This window comes from Scleropages formosus, chromosome 1, assembly GCF_900964775.1.
Source record: "Scleropages formosus chromosome 1, fSclFor1.1, whole genome shotgun sequence".
NCBI classification, from domain to species: domain Eukaryota; kingdom Metazoa; phylum Chordata; class Actinopteri; order Osteoglossiformes; family Osteoglossidae; genus Scleropages; species Scleropages formosus.
In genome coordinates this window covers 37,941,064-37,968,875 of record NC_041806.1, presented here as the reverse complement: position 1 = coordinate 37,968,875, position 27,812 = coordinate 37,941,064, and the positions used below count along the sequence as shown (strand labels likewise).

Genomic DNA, 27,812 nt, shown 5'->3' with positions numbered 1-27,812 from the left:
GCCTGGGTGGTAAAAGAGGATGGGTCTGATCCCCACTCAGGCTGTGTGGAGTTTGCATGTTCTCCCTGGGTGCTCCAGTTTCTTCCCAAAAAAAAATTCCCCCCCCCCCCTTTCAGGTAGACTGGTGACTCCAAGTCACCCACAGTGTGTGAGTGACAAAATCTGTTTCACCGCTGTATGGATGAGTGGCCAATTGTAAGCAGTGTATCTAGCAGTGTAAGTCACCTCGGGTGAATAAGGTATGGGCTGATAACACTAGACAGTGTACAGTGGAAGTCACTTTGAAGAAAAGTGTCTGCTAAATGGAGTAATGTAAGTGCAGATGTTTTAATCAGTGTAGGAGAATATCAGCTAAGGGAGGAAAAAATATTTAATAGCTTCTGGACACATTTTATTCCTTTAAATTTTTTTTCTTCAACTTTAGATGTGACTAAAAAGTACATAAAATATCCTATTACTCTAAACCTTGCCAAACTAGCCACAGCAGAATGTGCACATATTCACTCACCATGTGTAAAATTGGAGGCACTGCCATCCTTTTCCTGCACGTTAATTAGAGAAATCAAGTCTTTAAAAAGATTGGCATGTATTAAAAATATAAAATATGAAAAAAAGATCATACATCTTTCATTTACAATTCCCAAAAATCATTAAAGAAAGCAATACCTTGCACCTGAGTCACTTTTGAAGGTTTTATCGTAAACATTGATTAAGAACCCAGTCAGTCTCTAGGGCTTTCAGAGCATAATGTGGGGCGGGAAATTCTCAGTGTGCTGGCGTAATGAAGACACTCTGTACTTCCGGCGGAAATGAGGGTACTCTCCTGCTTCCTCTTCAGGATGTCTGCTCTCATTCTCTGAGGGACTGATGTACCACATGACCACTCCAGATGGATTAATGGACACTGTGAAAGCAGTGGTGTCGCTCAAATTTTTCATCACTTGCCCTGAGAATACATCATACACCTGCATGGAAAAGGAGGGGAGGGAAAGAAAAAAAAAAAAAAAAAAGGTTGGCTTTTGATGACAGAGATTCTACCTCCAGATTGTTCACTTTCCATCTTGTTTCACAGCAACTGATATACAACAAACAAAACCACAATAAAAAGTAACAGAAAAAGATGAAAAGAAACAAAACCTTGTAGGTGCCTGCTGTGTAGTTGAGGCTGGCCAGGGTAGTGGTGTAACGGTAGGGCATGTCAGTGCGGCGGCTGAAGAACACCAGAGCACTGGCTGACTGCAACAGGGGCCGCCAGAACACCTCAATACCACTCTTCTCCTGCAAGTTGTGATCATACAGCTCATTGTACTGTTGTACAGGCATAACTTGCGTAGCCTATACATCGTTTTTCTGGACTCAAAGCACAATCAAGCAATGATTTAAAGTGGAGTTACACACTGTAGCTTTAGCATACACCAACCAGCTTGTCTGATGTTACCTTCAAGAGGCGTCTTCCCTGGATGCCCAGGGGGTCTTGGTTGATACTGATGACAGCTTTGTTCTGCAGGATGGCCCGTGCCTCGCTGCTCAAGGTGCGAAGGTCAGTAGACATGAAGAGAGGAGCCGCCATGATCGCCCATAGAGCCATCTGGGAACGCGACTGGTCCACGCTGAGCCCAAAGTTTCCTATGATCAGCTAGACAGAAATTCCTTATTAACTTCAGTTAGGGTGCACACCCACAAATGTCATTGAAAATGCTAACAGAGTAATAGACTATAGGCTAAATGTTTGCAAGTAGTATTACTAGTAGTAATGCCCAGATAGACAAATAAAAACTATTGATCCCAAAGGAAATTGCAGAAGGCTACAGCAGCACACATACAACAGCATAGTAACTTAGACAAACTAACCATATCGGGGTCATTCCAGCGGCCAGGGCCTGCAGCAGGCTGGAGAACATCCTGATTGGTCATAAACCAGTCCACGATGTTCAGCACGCTATCCCATGAATCTTGGATATCACCATAGTTTCTCCAAAGGTTACAGATCTGACCAAGCACTGTATAGTTTATCTGCGAAAACACCAAATCAAAGCTGACTTGAAGAAACTGCAAAACATCAAACGAGATGCTTGGATGAGAGCGCCTATACTACAAATACATGTATTGGTCATGCACTATAACATATTTGAGATTTTAAACAATTTGGTAATTCCTTCAATGATAGGTAAAATTGATGCAACACTTTAAAGACCAAGGATGGAAATGGATGAAAGAATGTTCTGGAAGAACTATGTGGTCACTAAGTGTCAACATTGATGATGCTTCAAAATTACTCCGAAAAAAGTATTATTGTTTTTTGGTATGCAAGACCTTTGTCAAGTGAGAAAAATTCATCGCCAGTAACCAGTTGCAGGGTCACAGTGGTCCAAAGCCTACTCTGGAAACACAAGGAATGAGGCAGGGTACACCACCAGCTAGATGCCAGTCGTCCTTTTAAAAACATATTTGGGTAACAGGAGCAGAACATACAAACTCCACACAGACTGAACCAGGCTGGAGTTTATGTCGCAACGCATAATTCACGGGTTGTGTGGCACCAGTGCTACACATCAGCAGAACAAATCTTACTAATACAGCTCATTTGTGTTTGACCTGAGAGAGTTTAAGAAGTGTATAGACAGAATGGAAAAAAAAAGTTTATTTCAAGAGTTATCATCATTCCACTGATGATTTTTTTTAATACCAGTAGGACTTACGCTGGGAGGAAGCCCACCCTGGTAGGCAGGCCAACTGCAAGAGTAGCCAATAGGACGGCCCGTGGCATTCAGAGCCTGTGACATGAGCGGATACCCTGTCAAAATAGACACACAAGAAACTGTCGGGCTCAAATACTAAATGCATTTCCTTTTGCAGTTAGCATTAACATTGCACACAAACTGTTCCTGCTCTCATTTTTCCATTTCAGGCTGAGTCCTATTCCTTCTCCCTTACCCTTTTCTTGCTCTGTTGCATTGGAGTAACATCCATCCAACTTGAGCATGTCCACACCCCATTCAGCAAAGGTCTTGGCATCAGTCTCAATCTTGTCCAGCGTGGTACCAGGGTATCCCCCACAGGTGTGTGTACCCAGATCTCCATAAATGCCCAGCTTTAGGCCCCGGTCATGCATGTAGCGGGCAAGATTCTGGATGCCTCCAGGAAACCTAAGAACAGAAGAAGGAAATTCAATTCTGAAATCAGTCTTACCTTGGTAAAATCAGTTCTCCAGGGCTTTGTTGCAACTAAAATAAGAACTACTGTATATATCTACCATATATAATTATATATCAGAATCAGAACGAGCTTTATTGCCAAGTATATTCACACATACAAGGAATTTGTCTTGGTGACAGAAACTTCCACAGCACAGACAGAATGACAGTGACAAGACACAGATGAGAAGATAAAATATGTGAATAAAGGATAAAAAATATAAAGTACACAATACATAAAAAATAGTCACTAGACATATGTATGTACAGGTATGTTCTATACAAATGCAAGGGAATGTGATAAATAAACAATTTTAAATATAAACAGCATTGTGTATTGCACTGGTTTACTCTCTGGGGGGATTTAGCTGTCATCATAACTGTAACCTATGAAACAGTGGGACTGTTTTCCTGTTCTCAACAATATGGTCATGAAAACTAACCAATCAACTTACTTGTGTGTAACACTTTACTTGTGAACAAAGAAATTACAAATAAAGGAACCGAAAACGCTAAAGTCTAAAGTTTCATATCCTAAATAAATGTGAACGCAAACATCTAGAAAAACATGAATTTTCAGCAGCATTAATGTTGTGACAATATTGTTCAAATAATCATGCAATGGTGAAAAGAACAAAAAAAAAAAAAAAAAACAGGTGGGGGAAGGTAAAACAGGCTTGATCAGACCTGTCTGGATCAGCCTGCAAGCGTCCCTGACTGTCCCGCTGCATGGAAGACCAGCAGTCGTCAATGTTGACATAAATGTATCCCAGTTCCCTCCATCCATCTTCTGACAGCCGGTCTGCCATATCCTTGAAGAGGTTTTCACTGCAGACACAAGAGTTCACAGCATAGTAACCATCCAACCACGCATCCCTTGTCAATAAACACTGGTCCAGCACAAGGTCACGGTGATCCAGAGCATATCATGGTAACGATACTGTTAAAAACAGCCAAAGCAGTAGTGTGCCACCTGATGCAATTCTTGGAGTCATTTTTACAGTCAATGTCACAGCGGAACCGCTCCCATGCCAACCAACCCATGGGTGGCATCCTCATCAGACCATTGTCCAAAGCTAAGGTGGTCGCAGAGAGGACCAGGACACAGAAGGCCAAAGATGATGTCATCCTGGAGAGGAAAAAAAAGTAAGTGAGAGTTAATTCACCTGATTCGAGAGAATCACCTGACTCTCCACCTGACTCTACCAGGGTGTGGCTCGACAGAAGGACAGTATGCTGGAAAGCTGTCAGGTGACACTGTTTGTTTGCAGAACTTTTACTGATCAGAATACATTTACATTTAAACGAATAACTGAAGAACAGTGTTAAATAACCACACTGCACAGCTCCTTCCAGCATGGTGCCCTGGCACTGCATGATGATGCGTAAATGCTCAGCTGTAACAAATTAACTCGTTTCATAACGTTTGGCTATTTTAACTGCGCATATCGCCTGTACAGCTTTTAAGCATGCATTTCAAATTATTATTTTTGTTTCTGCAGCGTTCACTCGTGGTGCTTCCATCATCCCCGAGCTAGCTAATTCACATCCGGGGTGATTTACAAATCTACTCCTCAGTGAGTGTGTGTATACACTTTTCACTCAGCCTGATCTTTTATCTTTAAATTATGAACTGTGCAGCACAGCAAAAAACGTACGATCCATTTTGAAAACGTGATGCCAACGACACAAAACTAACTTTGCCCATCAATGAATGAATCACACTCACTCAACTCGAGCTGCCTGCTCCTCCTGCCTCAAGACACGGTTATGAGTACATTAAAATTAATAAATGTACCTGCAGATACGAATCCAGACGCGGTGTGTTTGTGTGGTTTTTGTTTCCGTTTGTTTGTTTTTTTTTTTTTTCTTCTTTTTTTGGTCCAGAAGAAGACAGACAGACAGACACCAGGTACTTCGCGTCAACTTGAGTTCCTCGTCCGGTGAGCTGCGGCTCTACACGCGCTGTAGTCCGAGTCACATGACTCGTCGCTGCTGTCACGTGACAGCACCGTGTGACTAATTGTCATGCGCTTTCCACGCTGTCAGCTGACCGAGGCGGAAGTGGAGGAAGTTTCTCTTAGCGGTTTCCGCGTACTCTGCGAGGCAGAAGTATAGAATGTCAAAAAAAGCTAACAGTTACGAAAGTTATTGATAAGTGTGTCAGTTTGTAAAAAGCAAGAACAAGTATAGGATACTTGCTTTGAAATTTGTTACGTTTATTTGTAACAGAAGTTCAGTAATAAAGAGAACAAACGGGCATTTTTTTCCTCCTTGTTTTTCCTGCTAAAATACAAAATTGTACATGTGATATCATGTACTGTAAAATATTTTTTAGATTTCCATTTTCAGTTAAGCCAGTTTTTATATAGATTTTTTCATTATATCATTAAGTTGTGTGAACAGTTATGCACATTATTTATATAAACAATGTAAAATGCAGTTGTTCTAGTGTTTTAATGTTGTTTTGTAGCCTTAGTTTCCATAGTGACTTCGGACTGTATTTTTTTCGTAGGCAGTGATACTTTACAGCACCACGTCAGATTAATCATTATGCTTACAGTACTGCAGTCCTTCCTAGAGTCTGAAGGGAACATTCAGACAACATTCCCATGCCCTTAACCATACCACACTGGCTGATGCCTCTCTGGAAATTATGGCATGAATATCCTGTTTTTTGCATTAGGATCTCCAACACACAAACATAGTTTACCCTTTTGGCGTAAAATGAAATATCGGTTTTCACCTTCTTGCTTTTTGCTATTAGAGTATAGTACAGTACATCATGTGAATTCTGTTGCTGAGATTTCTTTCCCACAAGGGGGTAGTGTTGGCCAATTTACCCAATGACATGTTTAAGCGTGTTTTCAGTGCTGGGACTTCATTGAGTTTAGGGGTTGAGGATTAGTCCCAAAATTAAAGGAAAAGAAAGTAAAGCCTGTATATATTTACACCTGCTGCAACACACAGTTTTATTACTTGTACTAATGGACTTCATTCGAGTATTAGTACCTACATGCAGTAGTTTTTTCTCAATTAAATAAAGGTAGTTTTAGGAATCATGTTAACTTTGTTCAGGTTATCCGCTCTTATGGGTTCTGGCTAGTGTTCAGCATTTTATGTGATTCTTTTTTGGAATTCAGGTGACTGGTGGTGAGCACCCATGTGACTCTCCTGTTTTCACATGTGTTCAAATGGATAAGGTCCAAGGAAGAAGCATCGCCACAGGTGTGACATGCTCATACCTGATGTCAACACCAGAGGTACGTTTGGAGTGATAGCCGGCAATGAGGCACTCTAGAACTCCTCCCCCGTTAATGACTGAAGTCTGAGGAGCAGCTCACAATCTAAAAACCAAAACATTTGAGGGAACAGCTAGAAAAAGTAACATGCTGAAGATGAAACTGGTGTGCATCACAGGTCCTTAATCATTCTCTCTGCTATGCATACCATTAATATGTGTTAAGGATGGTACATTTCTGTTTGGGGTATAAATCAGTAGTATTTGTTTCAGATATTTGGCCCAACATTCCTTTGCATTCCTTTCTGCACCTCTCTGCTTTACCCTTTCCCTTACTGCATTACCGTCCTCTCCTCTCTTTGTGTCACACTCTTTGTCTTGACTGCGGCCTACTTATGTGCACGGCCAGGACAAGTATTTACTGCACACCTTATCTGTGTGAGAGGGAGAGGCGTGAGGAGAAAGCCTGCTCGGCAGGTCTATCTCCAACACGCTCTGTCCCCATTCATCATGACAACACAGTGGCGTGTCACTCAAGAATCCCTGTTTTGTTCAGCTCACTATTTGCATGATGTGTGGACTCTTCTACGGCCCTCTCGCAAGACACGTCTTCCACTTCAATGAGTCTATTTACTCCTTTTGGCATGACCACTATAATGATGGCTTTTTCCAAGGAAGTCTGGACATGTAACCTTCACTGTTTTGCATAACTGTACAGGAAATTGAGACTTCACCTCTGTTGGTTCTCTTGTTTTAATGAAATGTGTTTTATTGTTAAAGTAAAAAAGGGCTTCGTAAATTGCAGCACACCAAAAAATATTATATGTACTGTACATTAAGTAAAAATTGAACATGAAAAATTAAATATGCGCAACAAGTGGAATGTATAAATGCTTGATAGATCACAATAAATATTACAGCATCAGCTATGAAAAGTTATCTCAGTATGAGTCATAATTTTCTGCCACTACCAATGATAATAGTGGCATTCAAATACACACACACACATTTTCAGAACCGCTTGTCCCATACGGGGTCACGGGGAACCGGAGCCTACCCGGCAACACAGGGCGGAAGGCCGGAGGGGGAAGGGGACACACCCAGGACGGGACGCCAGTCTGCCGCAAGGCACCCCAAGCGGGATTTGAACCCCAGACCCACTGGAGAGCAGGACTGCGGTCCAACCCACTGCGCCACCGCACCCCCACGGCATTCAAATAATAATTAAAAAAATTTTTTGGGGGGGGTGCAGTAAGAGGATGTAGTGGTGGACTTGGAGTAGGTACAGTTGGACAGGTCAATGCAGAGATATTCCTTGTAGTACCACGGTTGGTACCACAGGGTAAACTGCCACAACTGGTCTTAGATTAAAATAAAGGTGTTTGAAAGGGGGGGCGCGGTGGTGCAGTGGGTTGGACAGGGTCCTGCTCTCCAGTGGGTCTGGGGCTCGAGTCCCGCTTGGGGTGCCTTGCGACGGACTGGCGTCCCGTCCTGGGTGCGTCCCCTCCCCCTCCGGCCTTACGCCCTGTGTTGCCGGGTAGGCTCCGGTTCCCCGCGACCCCGTATGGGACAAGTGGTTCAGAAACTGTGTGTGTGTGTGTGTGTGTGTGTGTGTGTGTGTGTGTGTGTGTGTGTTTGAAAGGACAAAGACTGAGTTAAAAGTGTATACATTTGGAGACAGACACCAGTGACAGGGATTCTAATGGGATGTGCTGTATTGTAATGAGTGTTTATGCTAAGATTAGGGAGACTATATTAATACAAGTGTATATATGTGAAGACCAAAAGAATGTTTGAGAAAGCTCAAAAGAAATTTTGAGAAAATTTCTATAGATACTGCTTTAAAAAAAAGTAATGACTGGGACAGTGGACATGCCAGACTTGAATTCACCAAGTGTTAGCTGATGTTTTTAGAACATGCCTGGAAATGTTCTTTCAGTGCTGTCCATACAGTACCACAGACCAAGCTATCTCATTTTTAAAATCCAAGAGATGGCAACTCAATTTGTGCATTTTGCTTTAGATCGACTGTGGGCAATCATGCCTCTGAAAGTTATAGTCAGTGAGATTGAATTGTGTCCCAAAGCAATTTTACAGGCAAACAAATTCTGGGAAAAGGATAAATATGATCTAATATATTTATATCTGTACCACTCTATATCTCTCTGTCCTTGGTTACATTACAAATATAACTGGCTAATTTGCAAAATTAATTTGTTAGCCCTACTGTTAAAAAACACAAAGGGTCATCTAGGATTAGAGGTTCATTTTGGATGTCTGCCAGCCCTTATTCATGAATCTTTGTACACACTAATCCAGACATCATTCCCATTGTCTCAAACACCCAGCTGTGAGGAAATAAGGAGGATTAGGATAGGCATTAACCTTAGGATCCTGTAGAACAAGGTAAGAAATAGTTCTATATACATATAATCTATAACATAGTTCTTGTGTTTCTAAATACCAACGATAAATAAGATAAATATGTCTCATATCCAGAACAAAAACAATATTTTCCTGATAATTATTTAATCCAAGACACGTGTAACCTTATAAATATAATACACATTCCTCCATCCATCTAAAGATGATGTTTATATTAAATTGTTTTCTTTAGGTTTTAGTGCTCAGCATTCCAGTAGTATGTAATACTGATAGTGCAAGTAAAGAAACTGGCTTGACGCTTGCAGACATAAAAAGGACTTTAGCACTGGACAATGGGGACATTTGTTGGTTAAATCTTGGATTGTACAATCTTAACTGACAAATAAATATATTATGTAACAACTGACATGAAACAGTCACTCAGTCCTAATATGAAGCAGTTTTCCCCTAACTTTTTTTGCGATATACTGTATTTTATTCCTTGTAAGGTCTGGCGTCCTGCCCAGGGTGTTTCCTCCCTCACGTCCTTTGCTTCCACACAGCATTCATTGTCTGCGGACCACGGTGTGTGTGTCTGTGTGTGACACACACTGCACTGACTAAGGCTCGCGGATATTCTCTTATCTTAGCCAATTACCCAATACACACGTGTTTGGTGTCTGTTATACCCCAAGGAATAATAAGAACTATTTCCACAAAATGACACGGGGAAAGGAACGGTCTGTGTGCATTAGCACTGGCTGATCCGAAAAGATGAGCATCTCTAACCAGCAGGGCGACGCTTTTCACCCCGGGCAGATACGCGAGGGTCCGGCGGCATCATCCGTTTCTCCAGCTTTCAGTGATGTCGCGGGGCCGGCGGCGCTAGGACCGCGCTGTTTCCCCCTGCGGTCATCCCGCTCGACGACACGCAAAGCGGTCAAGTTTACTATTTATAATAAGGATCAGATTAACCGCAACTGGAAGAGGTGTTCCTCCTGACCATAACGACGGCGATGAAGATGATGATGACAACGACGTCACATTCTTGAGCACGTGCTCCAGTCAGTGCCTTATAAACGTCACTGTCACAACTGTGTGTGTATCCGCGGGCTGCACGCTCGTTTTACCTCCTGGCTGCAAGTCGCTCCAAGCCTGGGACTGGAAGTTTGAAAAATACCTTTTTCTTTTTTTTTTAAATAAGTGCCGAAGGAGGGACGCGTTAGTGTTCGGCCATTCGCTCGCTTTCTCTCCCTCGCTCTCTCTATCCTAGGAATAAAGTGAAGCGCGTGCCCGCGGCGGTACTGCGCGTTCTCTAAACCCCTAGTTATAATCGCTGGTTCCGGGAGCTCTTTTCCGACACCGTTTTTGCCGAACGGGGCGATGTGGGTTCGCATGAACCTCAGTCCTGGACTCGTGACTTGAGAGAAGGCTGAGAAACTGGAACTTTTTTTGCAGTTTAGTGGGGGGAGAAAGGCGTTTGCGGGCTCGCGGCGTCGATGCGGTGGAGGCGCGCGCGCTGGATCCCCCTCAGGCTGCGCGTGCGTTTCTTGCTGAAGCCCTAAAGGTCTCCATCCCTCCGGGTTATTAAAAAAAGCGACTCGAGTCGGTTGACATCTGACAGAAACGCGCAGCTCATTGCATGCATTGCTCCTTTTGAAATACGTTTCTAATATATTTATGTATGTCGATGGTTATATTTAATGAACATATTTTTTATGAAATGTCGCTTGAGTGGAACTGAGATCGCTCCTGCTCAGATGGAATAACGGAGCTCATCTCATCTGACAGCTCGTTCGCGGTTTCCCAGCTCAGCTTGATTCACGCGGGATACATTATGTTCAATCGCAGTCATTTCAGCATTTCTTCCAGAATATGACGCCGAGTACAGAAATGCCGCTGGTGAATCGAGACTGTGCACAAAAGAGTTTTTAAAGAACGACGCGAATATAAAAGTCCGCTTAGTACATTTCGTATGCTGCTGCTGGAGCAGTACTTTTGAGCGTAGCTTCTCTATGCACACTTTTTGCGCTCAGCGATCGCAGCAGGTATTTTTATTACTTCGTCGGGACGGTGTAGACACCAGATACGAGATACCCCACTAGTCGGTGTAAAGATGATGAACTGCTACTTCGTGAGTCTCTTCCTCACCCTGGATCTGCTCGCCTCGGCCGCGGGTCTCTCGACCTGCAGCACGCTCGACATGGAGCAGTTCATGAAGAAGCGCATCGAGGCGATCCGCGGTCAGATCCTCAGCAAGCTCAAGCTGTCCAGCCCACCGGAGCAGTACCCGGAGCCCGGGGACGTGTCGCCCGAGATCGTGGCCATCTACAACAGCACGCGCGACCTGCTGCAGGAGAAGGCGAAGGAGCGCGCGGCGACGTGCGAGCGCCAGCGCAGCGACGAGGAGTACTACGCCAAGGAGGTGCACAAAATCGACATGCAGCCCTTCTTTCAGTCCGAAAGTAAGGCTTTCCCCGACGCCGCGGACACACCGCACGCACGCGAACACGCGGCTTGTTTCTCCCCGCTCAAAAACCAAGAAACGCTAGTCTGAGTTTCCGCAAGTGTCAGTGCTTTTCGGATGAATTGCTGAAGTTCACGTGTAAAATGAGGTGGCCCTCCAAACCTCCAGCAGCAGGACCCAAAATTATAAATAGGCTGCATGTACTGTACTTCCATCTCAGTAACCCGTGATATATTATTACTGTGTCACTGCACCGCCTTTTCGCTACAGAAAACGGTGAATAATGAGCATGATCGGACCATTTCGCGCGTACTTGTGCCGCGGCCACTTCACAACACAGCCTGTTGTTGGGTTCGAAAAGGTCACGGCGAAGCCCAAGATCTGGCTCCGAAGGCACTGCGGGGCTTTTTTAAATGGCACGGCGCGCGCGGGCGCGCGCGTGTCCTTGCACGTGCGCGGCCCGTTCTGGGTTAGAAGCTCCGAGTTTCGAAGCTGCGGCAGGTGACGAACCGACGAGTCCGCTTTGCGCGCACAGTGTGTTAATACTTTCCCGTGCAGTTTATAGAAGGAACAGGAGCCCAAGCGAAAACAACGAAGTGTCTACATAAAGGTGTTTGGCAAATTCTTCTGCACCGGGCGGGAGGGAAAAGAAAACGTAGCAGCTCGGCGTTAACAGGGTCAGTTTGACAGTGCGTTGCTGTGTATCGGAACACAGCGTGTTTACATGTCTCTCGGTGTCCAATAGGTGGCGCTCTACATGAACGCCTCGTAGAATTATATTTTCTTCCCTCTCCTGGCGATTCTCTAAGTAGCGAGGAAATGAAAGAGACACTAGAACCAGTTTAATATCCGGAGGCGGGCTTACATTTGGAACACCTTAACTTAAAAGAGCCATTAAAAACGGCTAAGAAAAACAAACCGTCTGTATCGTGCTTTTACGTTTCCGAGCTCACGCGCGCACGCTCAGTAAAAGAAATAAAAACAGCGCAACATTTAACTCCTTTCTCGTTACTAAAGGACTCATCATTGGATATTAGTATCTGTATTGTTTTGCAAGCCTTATGCCGGCATAAAATGAAGTGGCACAACAGAGTGATTTTGCAAATAAATATTATTTTTGTAACCCTATCAAATATGAGGGCGTACAGAATGGAAGAAAATAAATTAGGAGACATTTTATACCCCAGGGTATATTTTGCCTTAAATATTATCCTTGGCCCTGCCTGCTGTGTAAATACCCTGAATGTGAATGGAGCTGGCGCTGCTCCAGGAACAGACAGGAAGGCGTTTATGGGCATAAATACCACTGTGTCAACAGGCAGAGAGAGAGCGGGTCTAATCCCCCTCTGCTGCCGCCGCCAAGGAAGGAGAAGGGGACGTGTGGTGGGACCCGGTGCTCCAGCTCGAGATTTGGGCCTGCGCGTGTGGCTCCGGCACACGTCCTCGCGCCGATACCATATGGCGTTCGGTCAAATGTAACCGGATCGGGGCAGCCGAGGGCTGACGTGGGAGTGGGGAAGGGACAGGCCAAGACCGGAGACAGGGTTCCGATGCCCTAAAGCACACACCTTACGCTGGACTGGTGTCCGCCGAAGCCTGCCGTTTTCTTGGCTTTTGGTTAACAGTACGTGATGCCTCGGCCCCCCTCCCCCATCCTTCGATAGCATCGCAGCGTTTAAGAAGCGAAGGGACAGCCGGCTTTCGCGCCGAGGTGCCGACTGTAGATATGACTGCAATCTGTTAGCATTTTCAGGAGCCTTAGTTAGGCGGCGGCAGCCGGATCGCGAATCAAAGGAACCAGCGGTGCTTAATCACTTGTGAATGAATGTAATGCGTCCTCTTGTATTATTTTACTACGTGCTTTTACAGCCCTGTCAAACCAGCAGCAGATTTCGGAGTCTGTAAGAATGCTTTGTCAGGAACAGATGCTTAATTGCATGTGTGTGTTTTTTCAGACCTACAAAGTGAGCGGCTTTTTAATGTCTGTATTTGCAGCTTTCTGCACAGCTTCCCTGTTGCTTCACTCCGGTCAGATACTGGATGGACACGAAGTGTGTGCGAGAGTCATGCGTGAGCGTTCTTTCGGTCCTTCGTGGCTGTCGGCAGTGTGCGTGCGTGTGAGAGAGAGAGATAGAGAGACTGAAAGGCTGAGATTGGGATGTGTGGGGAAAAGAAAAAGGGAGGTGTGTGAAGTGCAAGCGGTGTGTTTGCATGTGACAGAGAAGTTGTGTATGAGAAACAAAGTGAGACCGGTGTACTCTGTGTGTGTGTGTGTGTGTGTGTGTGTTTGTGTGTGTGAGTGAGAGAGGGAGAGAGTGTGTAGGACATGGAGAGGTGGGTGTTTGCCTAATCAGGCTCTCAGTGTGAAGGGGAAGGAACAATGAGCTCCCTGTGCAGAGTTTCTGAACCAGCTCTCTCTTTCTCTCACCACTCAGAGAACACACACACACTCACACACTCACATAAGCTCTCTGCCCACATCTCTTTATCAGTCATACAGCGCACACATGCGCGCTCAGACATTTCCTCTACCGTCTCTGTCGCACACAGAGTGAGACACATGGAACCGTGCTGTTTGTACTCACACTACGTTATCTCGTGCACGTACCAACACATGCATACACACTGTTAGTATCTGTGCTGTCGCTGTCAAACACACATGTGCACAACAGGATGTCTTGAAGAGTTGACGCACAAGCCCCAAGTAAACGCATATTAACGTTCATTTGTACAAAGGCACACCTTGCTCAACATAGACAGCCATGGGTACATAATGACAGTAGTGTATATAATATTATATATTGTCTTTGTTGTACACTGTGTATATAGTTTGTTGTAGGGGGTTGTCTCTCTGACAGTTTGTACGACTCTAGGTTTTCATGTAAGATGATGAGGTTGTGATAGTTTGGCCACGTGCAGCGGTCTGTCGTTTTGTGTCGAGCTGTGCGGTTTCAAAGTTTGAGGCACGACGTGTGTAGGATCCCACATGCTGTTCATTCGGTGGGCTCTGATCGTGTGTTGTTTTGTGTAGGTTTGGTCGTACGTGACGGCAGGATCGTCATTGGATTCTCGTATGTGGCGTATGTTGCTGCCCACATCTCAAACCCTCTGGTATGGATCACATCAAGAGGGTTTCGTGGATTCCAGGAAGCATTTAAAAGTGAAACACAGATATCGAGAGCAGCAGTGAAGAATGAGCTACCTGTCTGGTCCACGCTGTACATCAGCGTCTGGGATCTCACTGTGGTTTTCTTGTATACTTATGTGATCTCTTTGGTATGGGTGCGTTCATTAGATTTCGATTCACTCTTTTTCGTCTAAACTTTGAGAGTTTATCCAGATTTTTGGAAGCAGTGGCAGCCAAGTGTGGACGTATTCCTGTGTATGTGTGATGCCAGCGCATCTCGAGGCCATGAATCTACTCTTTGGGACATTTGCAGCTCAAGCCTTTTTGTTTTATTATGGTTTTACAGAACCAGTGTGACTTCTGTGGAAATAGAAACGGCCACCCTTGCACCGGTGGGCGCTCATTATCTATTACTGTTCTTCCAGAGCCTCCCACAATGCTCTGCTGCTCTAGTGTAGCCTCCCACAATGCTGTGCTGCTGTGCTGGTTGTGACATGATTTGTATTCTGCTTTGGGTTCTGCCACAAAGCTTCATTGCCCAGTGAGATTCTCTCACAGTGCTCTGCTCAGTTAGATTCCCCCACAGTGCCTAGCTATATTTACCTTATAATACCTATATCTTATACGTATAATTAGCAGATGCTTTTCTATAAAGCAACATCCAGTGACTAAGGTTGATCTGACACCTTTATCCAAGGTGACTTACAGGGCTAACGCTGCACTAAACTCCCCATAATCAGTCAGCCATTATAGTGCAGGGCAATGCAGGACAATGTAATGCACGCGTACAGACTTAAAGCAATTATAAATTCCTGAATTCATCTGAAATACATTTTTGTATTGCGGGTGGAAACCAGAGCACCTGTATTAAACCCACATGCACAATGACCGAATGGTGGTCAAACCTATAGCCAAGCGCACTGCGAGACACCTGCACTACCTGCTTTTAAACAGATTTTTTCAAATTTACTACACTAAATTACTAAGTTAGCATTATGATCAGCTGTGTGGCTGCAGCGCATTGAAGATTTGTTGTTTTAATTCCATTGCTGCCAGCTGATGACTTTTTACACACTGCAGGTGGAACAACACCATGGAGGACAGTGGCCGCAGGTTTGAGCAGCAGATCCCCTCAAGGGTTAAGTACTGGTTTAGTTCAGATGGGAACCATATTCAGGGTAACGCAGTATCCCTAGTTGACTCTAGGATGGTTTGTAGTGCTTAATTCTCTTTGCAGCCCAACCAAAGAAACGAATGGTGCTTCGGTTTCTGTGAGGGTCTTCCGATGCTGCTCTCTTCTCCTCCCTTGGTTCCTTCTGGGTCTCTCCATACACTCTCTCCTCTTCTTGTATGTTCTACTCTTCTCAGATCATGCGTACCACACGGACGGGCGAATGCTAGAAAAGGCCTGTTTTCTGCATCACTGACTGTGTTGTCCATAAAATCCACTGTCGCTACTGTACATCAGCGTCCCTTCACTACTGTCCTGCTGTCTTTCAGTGCAGCTGTCCCTGCCATCCTGCTCTCTTTAGGTCCTGCTGTCCCTGCTGTCTTTCAGCTCCACCGTTCCTGTCATTGTGCTGCCTTTATGTCCCAGTGTCCTGCGTGTTTTCTACTTGTTGCACAGTAACAGCCAGGAATAGAGCTGCTGCAGGGTGCCAGCAGAGCCTGGACCCTCTTTCCCCCCCATCTCCTGCACTTTATTGTGTGGATGGCTTGTTGCTGGGAAGGAGCCCTGCAGAGACTGACAGCCCTTCATGGACGAGGCTTCAAAGTGGCTGGTATTTTTAGGTCTCGAGGATTATATACAGAGTTGTTTTCAATTTGCTCTTGGCAGGTGAGCAGCTGGGTGGAGCCGTTTTCTGGGGAATGAGAGGGGCTCGAGTTCAATGCACACCGCACCCGCTCCCCGCTTCTCTTCGTCCCCGGTGTCTCCTGCTTGCCTCACATTCTCATTCAGCTGCAGACACTTTTTCACTTTCATGTGCTCCCGGTGCTCCCCGGTCTCCTTTTCCTCTTTACCTCTGTGCCTCTCCGCTGTTTATTATTAATAGCAGTGCAGAGAAGTGCTCTTGTGTTCCAATCTCCATACTCCAAAACCACAAACACACACACACACACACACACACACACACAAAGGTCCTATTATTGTCAGCAGTACCTTGAAGCTTCTTTAAGGTCGAGAAAATTATCTTTCTATTCTGTGTGATCTTTATTGTGTTTGTTTTTGGGGGTGTAGCTTTGAGCATGTTATTCTGATTAATGAATGCAGTGTTCAGATTTCTGCTATCGTTGTTTCATTGTTGTTGTTATTGTTAAAGAGTCATAATGATGAGATCAAAGGAACTGGCTAACCAAATAGTTACATTACAATTATATTTTCTCTTATTTTTCATCGTTTATGTTATAAACAAAAAGGTATCTAGAACAAATTAAACAAGCTTTAAGATATGGCAAGCTTTTCAGGGAATGGTGTCCAAGTATTTTATTTTTTCAAATAAACAGAACTTTTATCAGCACATAGAGTACTGTTTGTACTAATTCGCTTTGTGTATAATCTGTCAACAAACAAGATGAATCAGTATTTTGTCCCTCAGCTAATTTCTTCAATCATATTTTAAAGTATGGCTTCTTCTGCTATAAGCAAGTGCCTGGAAGCTGAAAACTTTGTTTAGCCTGTGTGTGGCCATGTAGCCACTCTGTATATGTTGCACAAAGTCTGCCGTTTCTGGTAGACCTCTTCCAGAAGCATCCCAGGGTTCTCAAAAAGAGGATTCACGAGTTTCCTTTGGCTGCTCTGCTCCCGTGGGTGATTCACATGTCGCATCTTTCACTTATGAAGCTACATGGCAGGTATCAGTGTGTATAAGCAGTTGTACTGCTGTTGCTTCATTCGCTTCAGACAGTAAGTGGTGTAATGCTTAGGGCTGCTGCTTTATAATCTCAAGGTTCCTTGTGCAAATCCTGCTCTTCATGTCATAACCACCCTATCGATTCTTACACTGAATGGGTATAGTAAGAAGACCCTGCTTTATAAGTGATAAATTGTTTCTTGTTTAATTTTGTAAGTTGCTATAGAGAGAGGTGTTAGCTAAGTAATTTGCATTTATTCATTTAGCTGATGCTTTTCTCCAAAGCCACTTACAATGTTAAGTTTATAATTATTACAAGCTTGCAATTATTTAGCTGTTTGTGTAGCTAGAGCAATTTAGGGTAAGTACCTTACTCAAGAGTACTACAGACAAAGATGGGGATTGAACCTATAACCTTTAGGTCCAAAGGCAGTAGCACTAACCACTATGCTCCCAGCTGCCCCCGCAAATAAATAATACATTTATTTTTTAAGGTCCCCTTCTAACAGGGGTGCGGTGGTGGTGCTGCTGGCTTGGCCAGGTCCTGCTCTCTGGTGGGTCTGGGGTTCGAGTCCTGCTTGGGGTGCCTTGTGATTGACTGGCATCCCGTCCTGGTTGTGTCCCCTCCCTCTCCGGCTTTCCGCCCTGTGTTGCTGGGTTAGGTTCCGGTTCACCGCGACCCCGCTCGGGACAAGTGTTTTCAGCCAGCCAGCTCTTCCAACAGTTTGTCTCAGCACTTAACATAAGGTAATGGAAGTTCTACAGAGGCATACATCTAGTGGCATTAGTGAGAAGAATTAAACACACTTCAGTGATGTGTGGTAGCAAAAAAACTGAAGATAGTGGAGGAGAGCAAATTAAACCTGCATCTTCTGGGCACGCTAATAGTGCACCAGCAGGGAATGGTGTTAGTGAGCAGTTCCTGGAGCAGTCATCTGGTCATCTGTCTGGTCAGCAGGTGATGGTCAGTGGGTCAGTTTTGTATAAGTGATGGAGGCTTGCAGGTGTCATCCCAGCAAAATTCATTCCGCACGGTCCAGTCAACCTGAGTAAAAAGTGTGTATGGTTTGTATGCTTTCCTGAAGATCATACATCATTTTGATGCGATGGCCAGCAATCTTTTTCTATTTTTTTATTACCGGTTTGAAGTGCGGACGTTTAGGTCACGACAGTGGCAGACAGTCCCGCCACAAAGAATTTCAGAGCGTGTTTTAAAGAAGTGAGATCTTCAGAAAAGTAGGTCAAATACTTCCTGGCCAGCTGAATAAGATCTGATTCCGTTATGAATTAAGGGAAGCCGAGGGCAAAGATCCTACACGGCAGCCCCACGCCGGCTGTCCTTGTCCTGAATGTAACACTGTGTAATTATACACTGGAAAATACAACAGTTTTTCATGAGACTCGATCAAGCAAGTGAAAATGCATGATTTCTGAGCGAACGGCTCTTTGCATGCTACCGTGCGAGGCGTGCAAACCGGTGACGCGCTGGTCCGTCTGCTCTGCACACATTGTGCTCCTGCACAAAAGGAAATTTGTCTGTGTCAGCAGAGCAAAGGATTAGAGTACGTTTTTTTTTTTTTTTCCATTGTTTTGTTTTTATTTTATTTCTTTCAACCAGATCTTACTGGTTTTTCTAATCTTTCTTTATTCACTTCATATGAAGGCATCTTCTGTTCTGGGGGTAAAAGCCGTCTTAGGATGAGGGCAGCTGCTTGTTGGTCCCAAAGCTTTTCCCCAACAACAAATTGAGAGGTAATGTTTCCTGTTACTTGTTTGTTATCGGTTGGGAAGCTCCCGCTGCGTTCAGTCCGTGTACTGTCGGTCTGTTATTAGCCGCAAAGGTTCGCGGTCGGTTTGCTGTCAGCGGGGACAGAACGGTTTTGAGAAGAAGTGTGAAAAGCAATGTGTCGACCTCCTCCTTTCCCGCCGCTTCTAACGGACCGGTCTGGCAATTCTGCTCCTCGCTCCGCTGCTCGTTAGTTTCCAGTGCTTCGGTTGTCATTTCCCGAACTCTCGACATCGCCCACCCAGACCCCGGAGGATTCCCGCCGAAGGTCTCAATAATGGGAACCTCCCCCAAAAAGCTGCTAGAGTTTTTAATGTGTCGTCACACGCTGAAATCCACTGTCTCACGAAAAGAAAATAAGCTGTTCTGCAAGGCCAGTTTGCCCCCTTTCTACACAACCAAGTGCTCCCAGTTCTTGCGGTCCTGTTGACCCGCTAAGCGTGTGTGTCGCAGTTATCGACTTTAACAGAATTTACTGAATAATAGCAGCACGAATAGCACGATTGCTCTCGCCCCACTTATGAAACGAGAGAACATTTCATGGCAAAATTCATAGCTCTGTTCTTAGCTGCTCCTAAATTGACTCACTTTAGCACATTTCAAGCGTAATGGTTTTCATTATTTTTAAAGTATAATCATGAAGGATTTAGGTTTACATGTGGTGTGCTATACGTAGGAAGTATATTTCTTAAATGCACCTTGGTGCACTTGGTGAACTGTACCATGAACTGTTGCCCCCTAGGAGGGGCCCTGCTGTAGTACCCTTGGGCAAGGTACTTAACTTGAATGGTTCCAGTAAAATATCCAGCTGTCTAAGTGGGTAAAACTGTAAGCAGCTTTGGATGAAAGGGTGAACCCTGAGAGAGCCTCATCCGAGCTCGGGATGAGTCCCAGCTCGGCCCGGAGAGCCTCGGAGCCAGAGACGAGCTCGTGTGCCAGCGCATGGCTTTTGAATTTGAGCTGAGCGCGGGGACGAGCGGAGGGAGAGAGCGTTTTGATGTTTGAGGGGTTTTACCGCCACCAGGGTCCGATGTCAAGGAGGACAGTGGAGCACAGTGCCGCTTCGGCTGGAACCCTCGGGGAGGGGGGGAGAGGGGGGCGGCGCGTGGGTATATCCATGTGCGTTTCCTGTCAACACAGGCGAGCGTTCAGGCGTCGGCACAACACACTTATTCACGACGTGGCTCCTGCGCCAGAGCTGGCGTTCGGAGTCCCGGGCCACATTGTGCTGGCCGATTTTTCCAAACGCCACCGTGTTCGAGGACCTGGAAGGTCAGGAAAATGAGGGTGCATTTCGTAATTGCTGGCACATCTTCCCTGGCGGAGAAGCAGATGGAATTCACACATCACCCTCCGCTGTGCTCCCAGGAACTCATTCGCATATGAATGTTATTCGTATGACAATCTCGAGCTCTCGCAGGCGCGGAAGATAGATAATCGTATAGGTTTTCTCGACAGACCGAGGTGCCTGGAAACAGGAGTTATGCAGAAATTCTGCTCGGAAACACTGCTTTTCAAGTTCACGTCGTATCTGTTTTTTAACATGAGCTCCATCCGTACAATGAAAGCCTGCATCGTCCATCTGCAGCATGAATGTAATAAAACCGAGAAAGTGAATTAAATTACGACAATTGTACCATAATATGTTTGACAAGTTACTTCTGTCACACTGTGAACGAAAAGCAGCCATGGTAGGCCGTGTCTCTGACAGCCTGCGTCTTCATTGCCCGTTTTGCGGTCATTTCCTTTTCATCAAGATCCCTTTCTGCTTTTTGGCAGACAAGAAATGCTCAGCTATTGTGCAGACTGCTTCGTAGCCTGAAACTATTCCTTTTGTGCCTGCTTTCGTTGTACCGATTCTCTTCAGATGATTGTCGAATTCAGAGTGCCGATTTTTACGCTCTTGGGGTTTTAACGACTTAGAATCCTGCGTGTTTAGAAACTTGGTTTTTGAGGTATATTTTCTACATCTCAGCACTATAGGCAGGTAATCGGTTTCGTTGCTCGCAGTCTTTCTGTCGTGTTTTATAGCGTTCTTCCGACTTTTGTAAAACTCTTGCTTCCTCCATATTGCAGGAAGAGTTTTATAAATATTTTTAAAATCACTATATTCACTAGCAAGCACTGCCTTTGGTATGTTTAATGTGACGATGCAGTGGTACTTAGGGAAAGACACCTTCTTCTTTGCCAAATGAGGAATTTATAGTATAAAGAACAATGCAGATTTACTTTTTATTATTCTGTACATTCATAGTGACCCCTTAAACTTGACCCTTTACAGCACTTTGTTCAGAACTGAGGTAGAATTGTTTCTTTGTCCATGAAGTGTGTCGGCCTTTTTTCTGTTGACATACTGTATTTATCTTAGTATGGGCAGGATGTGAATGTGATCTGTGGTTTGGAAGAATTTACTCTGACTTAGTCGGGAGAACATTCTGTCCATTAAGGAGGAATTTAAGCTTCTCAAAATATCTTCTGCACGTTAATGCTTATACCTTTCTCTTATCTTATTTTTGTAGGAGATTTCATGCTTTGGTTCACAGTGACAAGACTGCATTTTAAGCTCAGCATTGCAGACAGTCTTCTTTAGATTCTTCTTTAGATTCACTGCTCTTTCACTGCATATTTTTTTTTTAACAGAGACTTTCATGATTCATGTGTTTTTCCTGGATTATTAGTCATAAAAAAACTACTTTAGCTCATAACATTGATAACAGGAGGTTATCAGTTAATAATTATAAATTGCAGCTGGATTTTGGTGTAATTTATTTTTCAGTATTCTAAGTATTACATTTACATTTATATATTTAACAGATGCTTTTCTCCAAAGCGACTTCCAATGAACTCTATGTAACGTTATCAGCCCACACACCTTATTCACCGTGGTGACTTACACTGCTAGATACACTACTTACACTGGGTCACTCATCCACACATCAGTGGAACACACTCTCAAAGTATTAATCCATTAGCTAGTGAAGCGTAACTTATTAATTATAGTTGAATTAGTAGAATTAATTCTACATTTGTAGACTCACATGTACTATTTGCTTTCAATTAAAAGCTGTTATCTTGGTAATGGAAGCTGTAAAATATGCAGTTTTTTTGTATTTTGCACGACTTAATTTCATCATTTAACCACGTAAGTCATTTAAATATAAAACATAACATGTTTTTAATAATAAAAAAACAAATCATTTCCAGTTACTTGGCCCGTTACAGTTGGGTGTTTTTGCACTGGACCCGTTTCTCCAGTATTTCATAACCACCCACAACGCAGAATAATAAATGTCAGCAAGCACAGATATGACCAAATCCACAGATGACAAACACAGATGAAATATGTTCCTGGGCCTTGCTGACCAGCAGTGACCCCTCCCCCTTTTCTGCAGAACCAGAACCAGAACCAGATGGCTCTGGGAGTCTTGTGCACAGGAAATGCAGGGCTCCGAGCGTGGTGTGCATGAGTGCTGGACTCGCGGCGGAAAACGTGGGCTCGATATTTGCCTCGGCAAGTGCTCAGCTGTCGCTGTCTGTGCTGTTCCCTAATTGTTTCCACAAGCAGCAGACGCTGCTACTGTTCCCTGTAGAGGGAGCAAGGACCGGAGTGTCTCCGTTCGGTCTCCTCGCAGCGTCCTTCTGCTGTTTCTTGTTGAAACTGGGGCTCCTCACACTTTTCTTATTAACTGTTTATTAGTCTCCTTATCTCTCCATCAGATTTACTACTTGTTATTCTGGGCACGGGCTGCGCGTGCTGGCTTTCGTTACAATTACCCTTTAACGCATTTATCTTAATTCAGCTGGTACTGAAATGTTAAACAGCACTATACATTTTTTTGGTAGTGACGTTTAATAAATGTCGAATGCCAAAGATTTTTTTTTCCTTTTATTCCGCAGCAGCGAAGATTTAAATTTCAACCGCATCAGGTTTAGGTAGCAGTAAGTAGTCGCCTGAGAGCTTACATACAGGTCCACCTACGATACAGTTCTCTTTCTTGCATTTACATTTCCTTTAAGAAACAGCACAGTCTGTTTTTCATTGTTGTACAGCTTGGACCGTTGCACAGTGGCTCATTGTTGTGCTTGTGCTCATATTCGCACTCACCCATGTACTGCAAGCCTGATGTTTAACCTGCAGTTAGGGTGAACCGTGTACCTGTAGAGCGTATAGAGCAGAAAAGCATAGGCATCGGAAATCTCCTTCCCTCTCCCTTATACCACAGGGTATCTTAGGGTGTCACATCAGACTATAGGTACATAGAGAAGATGTATTTATTATTATTGCTATTACTGTTACTGTTAATTTTCGTAGCCAGTTATTTTATCCTCAGATTTTTATCCACTTGGAAATTTTAATTATAATACATGTTAAGTGCTTATTTTAAAGTTACTACTCTAGGGCCACTCCTGGGACTAAAGCTGACAATATTTAGTCAAAAACACAGCACAAGTTGTTCCCTAATTTTTTTTTTTTTTTTTTTTAACAAGAATGGCATTTGGGCAAAGACCTAACCGGATAAGGGCTTATAAGTACAGGAGAAGCTCAAGTTTAACTTGTAGTCCACCTTGTGGACAGCTACCATTAGTTCACGTTAGCAGGTCTCCGAGCAGAACTGAATGGAAGGGATGTTTTTTTTTTTTTTGCAGATGTCATTCCACCAACGCACTACAACCCCTACTTCAGACACCTGACTTTCGATGTGTCTTCCATGGAGAAGAACGCCTCCAACTTGGTGAAGGCAGAGCTCCGTGTCTTCCGTTTGCAGAACCCTAAGGCCCGTGTGCCGGAGCAGCGCATCGAGTTGTACCAGGTAAGTCCACCACTGAGCCAGCACTGCCTTAGTATCTGTCCCCCACAGCTAGTGTAAATTTAGTACATTTACATTTATTTACTTAGCAGACACTTTTCTCCAAAGCAACTTCCAATGAACTCTATGTAATGGTATCAGCCCACACACCTTATTCACCGTGGTGACTTACACTGCTAGATACACTACTTAAAATGGGTCACTCACCCATACATCAGTGGAACACACACACTCTCTCTGTCACTCACACACTATGGGGAACCTGAACAGCATGTCTTTGGACTGTGGGAGGAAACCAGAGCACCTGGAGGAAACCTACACAAACTGAGCAGGGATCAAACCCACGTCCTCTCGCACCACCCAGGCACTGTGAGACAGCAGCAGTACTCACTGTGCCACCATGCCACCCACGTTTCATAATATTACTGTGCCCCTGCAGATTGGCAACAGCGGTATGGAATACGTTTGGCTTTTTTACACCAAAGCAGAGAGAAGCAGTGGCAAACATTAGTGAGTATAACTCAGAGAATGTGGATCAGATGCATCATCAGTCACTATTTGTTTTATTCTTTTTTATGCAGTCTGACTCCAACAAAACAGTCACGCCCAAAAAGTTAACAAGAATCCTAAAGCGTTATTTCTAGCACCGGCTAAAGAAAGCAGTGTGTACAGTAGCATTTTCTACCATGAAGCCAGCCACTGGTTTCTGAACACATGGCAGGAGTCATTTAGAGGTCAGGGTGCTTGAAGCAGAGCCGCAAAGTGGCTAACATCTCAGGTTGCTCTACAGATTCTGGTCCACAAAGACCTGACATCACCAACCCAGCGCTACATCGACAGCAAGGTGGTGCAGACACGCACGAAGGGGGAGTGGCTTTCCTTTGATGTGACAGAAGCTGTCAGCGAATGGCTGCTCCACAGAGGTGAGGGGAGGGGCCTGCGGGATGAGGTCAGAGGTCAGAGGAGAAGGTGGGGATTTATAGGCAAGAAGACATGAATCTGTCCTTTTTCCAGCTATCTCCATGTATTAAAGGATTACCAGGATTTTTCTTCTCCCTTTCAGACAGAAACAGTGGATTCAAGATCAGCTTACACTGTCCCTGCTGCACCTTTATCCCATCAAATAACTTAATTATCCCCAACAAGAGCGAGGAGCTAGAAGCCAGGTTTGCAGGTAGCTTTGCATGCCTGTGCATGTATATGTATGCATGTGACTCTGTGGATGTGTAAACAGTCTCTGTTAGGCTGCTGCACCACTCATTGCTCCTGACAAGCAGTTGGCAGGCGTGGGTGACAGGGTCCGTATGATTGACAGGCATTGACGACACCTTCCAGCACAGTGAGGACCAGAAGAGGCGGCGTCACGCAGGGCTGACCCCCCACCTGCTGCTGATGCTGCTGCCCTCCTACCGCCTTGAGTCACAGCACAAAAATCATCGGCAGAAGCGTGCTCTAGATGCAGCCTTCTGCTCCAGGTGACCTTGCTGTGACCTTACTGTGAGCTCATCACTTGGGTCCAAACACCCATTAGACCCAAACACAACACCACATTCATCTTCTGTTGTGCTAATCACCTTCTCCATTTCCCCCCACAACCAACACAGGAACGTTCAGGACAACTGCTGCTTGCACTCGCTCTACATCGACTTCAAGAGGGATCTGGGCTGGAGGTGGATCCATGAACCCAAAGGTTACAATGCCAACTTCTGTGCTGGGGCATGTCCATACCTGTGGAGCGCTGACACACAGCACAGCAAGGTGAGGGGACGCCCTGGTGTGTTCAGCAGCCTCCGTTTATAGTTAGGAATTCCACAGTAACGCTGTGGAGCAGCACTTGGGCCGTTGACACGTGGTCTTCAAATCAGTGTCTTATGTTCTGTGTCATCCTCTTCTGCTCAGGTCCTGGGTCTGTACAACACCATCAACCCAGAAGCATCAGCTTCACCCTGCTGTGTGTCCCAGGACCTGGAGCCCCTCACCATCCTGTACTACATTGGCAAGAACCCCAAGATCGAGCAGCTCTCCAACATGATCGTCAAGTCCTGCAAGTGCAGCTAGAGACTCTCACTCTCTTGGAGTGTGCACCCCAAAATCCTTTATACACGCATTCACCCAGTGGTGTGCAAGAGGGCAACAGCGGATGTAAAGCACTAATTTGGAAACCGTTTTTCAAAAGCGCACCCGCATGCAGAGGTGTTTGCCCTTTAGGTCTAAACGTGGGAGACCCTGTCAGGACACCTCGCCTCATACACCCATCCAACACAAGGAGCTGGAGATCAATAAACACTGGAAGAGTATTTAAGTGTTAATATGTGAATTTATTAGAACAATGATAGATCAGCAAGTGCTAAGTCCATATCAAGCAGTTTTTAGTTTTACCATTTTGCTTTGGGAATATTATATTTTAATTTGGGTTTATTTTTAATATTAACGGTATTTCATATTCAGTATGATTTGAGTTGTTTTCTCTTGTCTCATAGTGGTTTGTACAGCATTACCATCTCTGCCGTGGTAGTTCTATCATAAAACCAGCAAAATAATGAATTGCGGAACAAGAAAGGTTGGTTATTCCTTTTGTACAGGCAAGGGGTCTGCAACATTGAAAGGAGACATTTAAATGTAGTTTTACCTGGACACATGCGCATACAGTAACATACACACAGGAAGACACAACCACATAAAGAATACATCTATGTACAAGGGCACACACTCACACATGAGAAAACTCTGATATACATAGTCACACAGAAAAAGGATGCAGCCACATATAGGGATGGACACCAGTAGAGTGGGACACATAAACATTTATAGAGTAAACATCCATGCAGGCACATCAGCAGGCATGGAAATGTGCTTGTATCAGAGGAAATACTCCATCCCACAGCACATGAGGAACAGGTCCCCACAGAGTAATGCCTAAAAAATAGTATATGCAGACTCAGTTTTATTTCCTGAGACATACTCTTAAAAGAGCACACAGCCATACAGGAGGACATCTGGCCAAACACACATCTGTTATACACTTGTAGTGCAGTTTATTGACCTGTCCATAACATGAGCACCGCACAAGGAGCACGCTACAGTGGTTCATGTATTTGTGACCTGTGACCTGTGCCTAGAAAGGGTCTTTAACAATTTGTTTGTGAAGCTTTATTAAGCTTATTAAGCTTATTATTATTGTTTTGCGTAAGCTGAGTGGTCTATAAATTATTGAAAGCTGTGGATTCTGGAGTCTTAAAGTGTCTGATTTAGGCTGAGGTCCAATGAGATTGTCTCAAGGTTAACCTGAATCTCTATGTTTAGTCAAGAAAGGGCCTTGTGTGAAGATAAGAGAACGGTTACTGTTCATCAGCCAAAGTGATCTGTATTTTATTTCAACTGTGTGTCATGCCCATCTCATCATCTTCTGGTCATGCAACTCCTCTGTCCTTATTAGGAATAAAATACTTTCCATTGACATAACTGCACTGATTTTTTTTCCTCTAATTTGTGACTATTGTTTTGCCAACCAGTAATTTCCCCTATTGTAAATGATGTCCGTGTAACATTTGTGGTGTTTAAATGATCATATTCCAACAGCTGCTCCAAGCAAATATTTATCCTAGAGGCAGGGAACATTGCAGTTTTTGTTGTTGGTGGTGTTGTCAAGTTTGTTGCTGACCCACTATGATGTATTTTCTAACACAGTTGTCGCTATGCTGTGACACTGATGTGTTAAATAAATTATTTGAATTACAAGAAAAGGTGGCGTTGTTTGCTTCTTTTTTCATTTCTTTACATGCTTCTGTGACAAAGCGCCGCAAAATGTCATTTTATTTTTTTGGGGGGAAGGGGGTGGCGGTAAGAAATCTAAATGTAAATGAAAATAGCAAATTGCATTTTACAAAACGCAAGAAAAAAATTCCCTCTTCCCTTCTCTGTATTCTCCAGATTCCTCAGCGGCAAAAGAAACCCGAAAGTAAGGTCAGAAATG

At 44.3% G+C, this 27,812-nt stretch overlaps 2 protein-coding genes across 2 annotated transcripts; one reads left to right on the top strand and one right to left on the bottom strand.

The window, feature by feature from the left end:
- Positions 1-248: 248 nt before the first annotated feature.
- naga (N-acetylgalactosaminidase, alpha) lies at positions 249-5,190 on the bottom strand. Its single transcript, XM_018743607.1, has 9 exons — positions 4,993-5,190; positions 4,168-4,323; positions 3,882-4,022; positions 2,935-3,146; positions 2,700-2,794; positions 1,852-2,013; positions 1,439-1,636; positions 1,138-1,278; positions 249-965 (listed from the first exon to the last, which is right to left on the bottom strand). The coding sequence occupies exons 2-9, from the start codon at positions 4,320-4,322 to the stop codon at positions 738-740; spliced, it is 1,332 nt and encodes a 443-aa protein (XP_018599123.1). The 5' UTR covers position 4,323; positions 4,993-5,190; the 3' UTR covers positions 249-737.
- A 4,574-nt stretch (positions 5,191-9,764) lies between these two features.
- Positions 9,765-27,496, top strand: tgfb2 (transforming growth factor, beta 2). Its single transcript, XM_018743465.2, has 7 exons — positions 9,765-11,264; positions 23,679-23,842; positions 24,630-24,762; positions 24,903-25,013; positions 25,155-25,314; positions 25,444-25,597; positions 25,739-27,496. Exons 1-7 carry the CDS (start codon positions 10,916-10,918, stop codon positions 25,895-25,897), a joined length of 1,230 nt encoding a protein of 409 aa, XP_018598981.1. The 5' UTR covers positions 9,765-10,915; the 3' UTR covers positions 25,898-27,496.
- Positions 27,497-27,812: the final 316 nt, after the last annotated feature.

Coding starts and splice junctions, on each gene's coding strand:
- naga (XM_018743607.1), bottom strand. CDS start 4,322: ATGACATCATCTTTGGCCTTCTGTGTCCTGGTCCTCTCTGCGACCACC. Junction 4,023..4,167: donor GACTCCAAGAATTGCATCAG/GTGGCACACTAC, acceptor TTGTGTCTGCAG/TGAAAACCTCTTCAAGGATA. Junction 1,637..1,851: donor GCTGGAATGACCCCGATATG/GTTAGTTTGTCT, acceptor ATTTCTGTCTAG/CTGATCATAGGAAACTTTGG.
- tgfb2 (XM_018743465.2), top strand. CDS start 10,916: ATGATGAACTGCTACTTCGTGAGTCTCTTCCTCACCCTGGATCTGCTC. Junction 11,265..23,678: donor GCCCTTCTTTCAGTCCGAAA/GTAAGGCTTTCC, acceptor TTTTTTTTGCAG/ATGTCATTCCACCAACGCAC. Junction 24,763..24,902: donor CGAATGGCTGCTCCACAGAG/GTGAGGGGAGGG, acceptor TCTCCCTTTCAG/ACAGAAACAGTGGATTCAAG.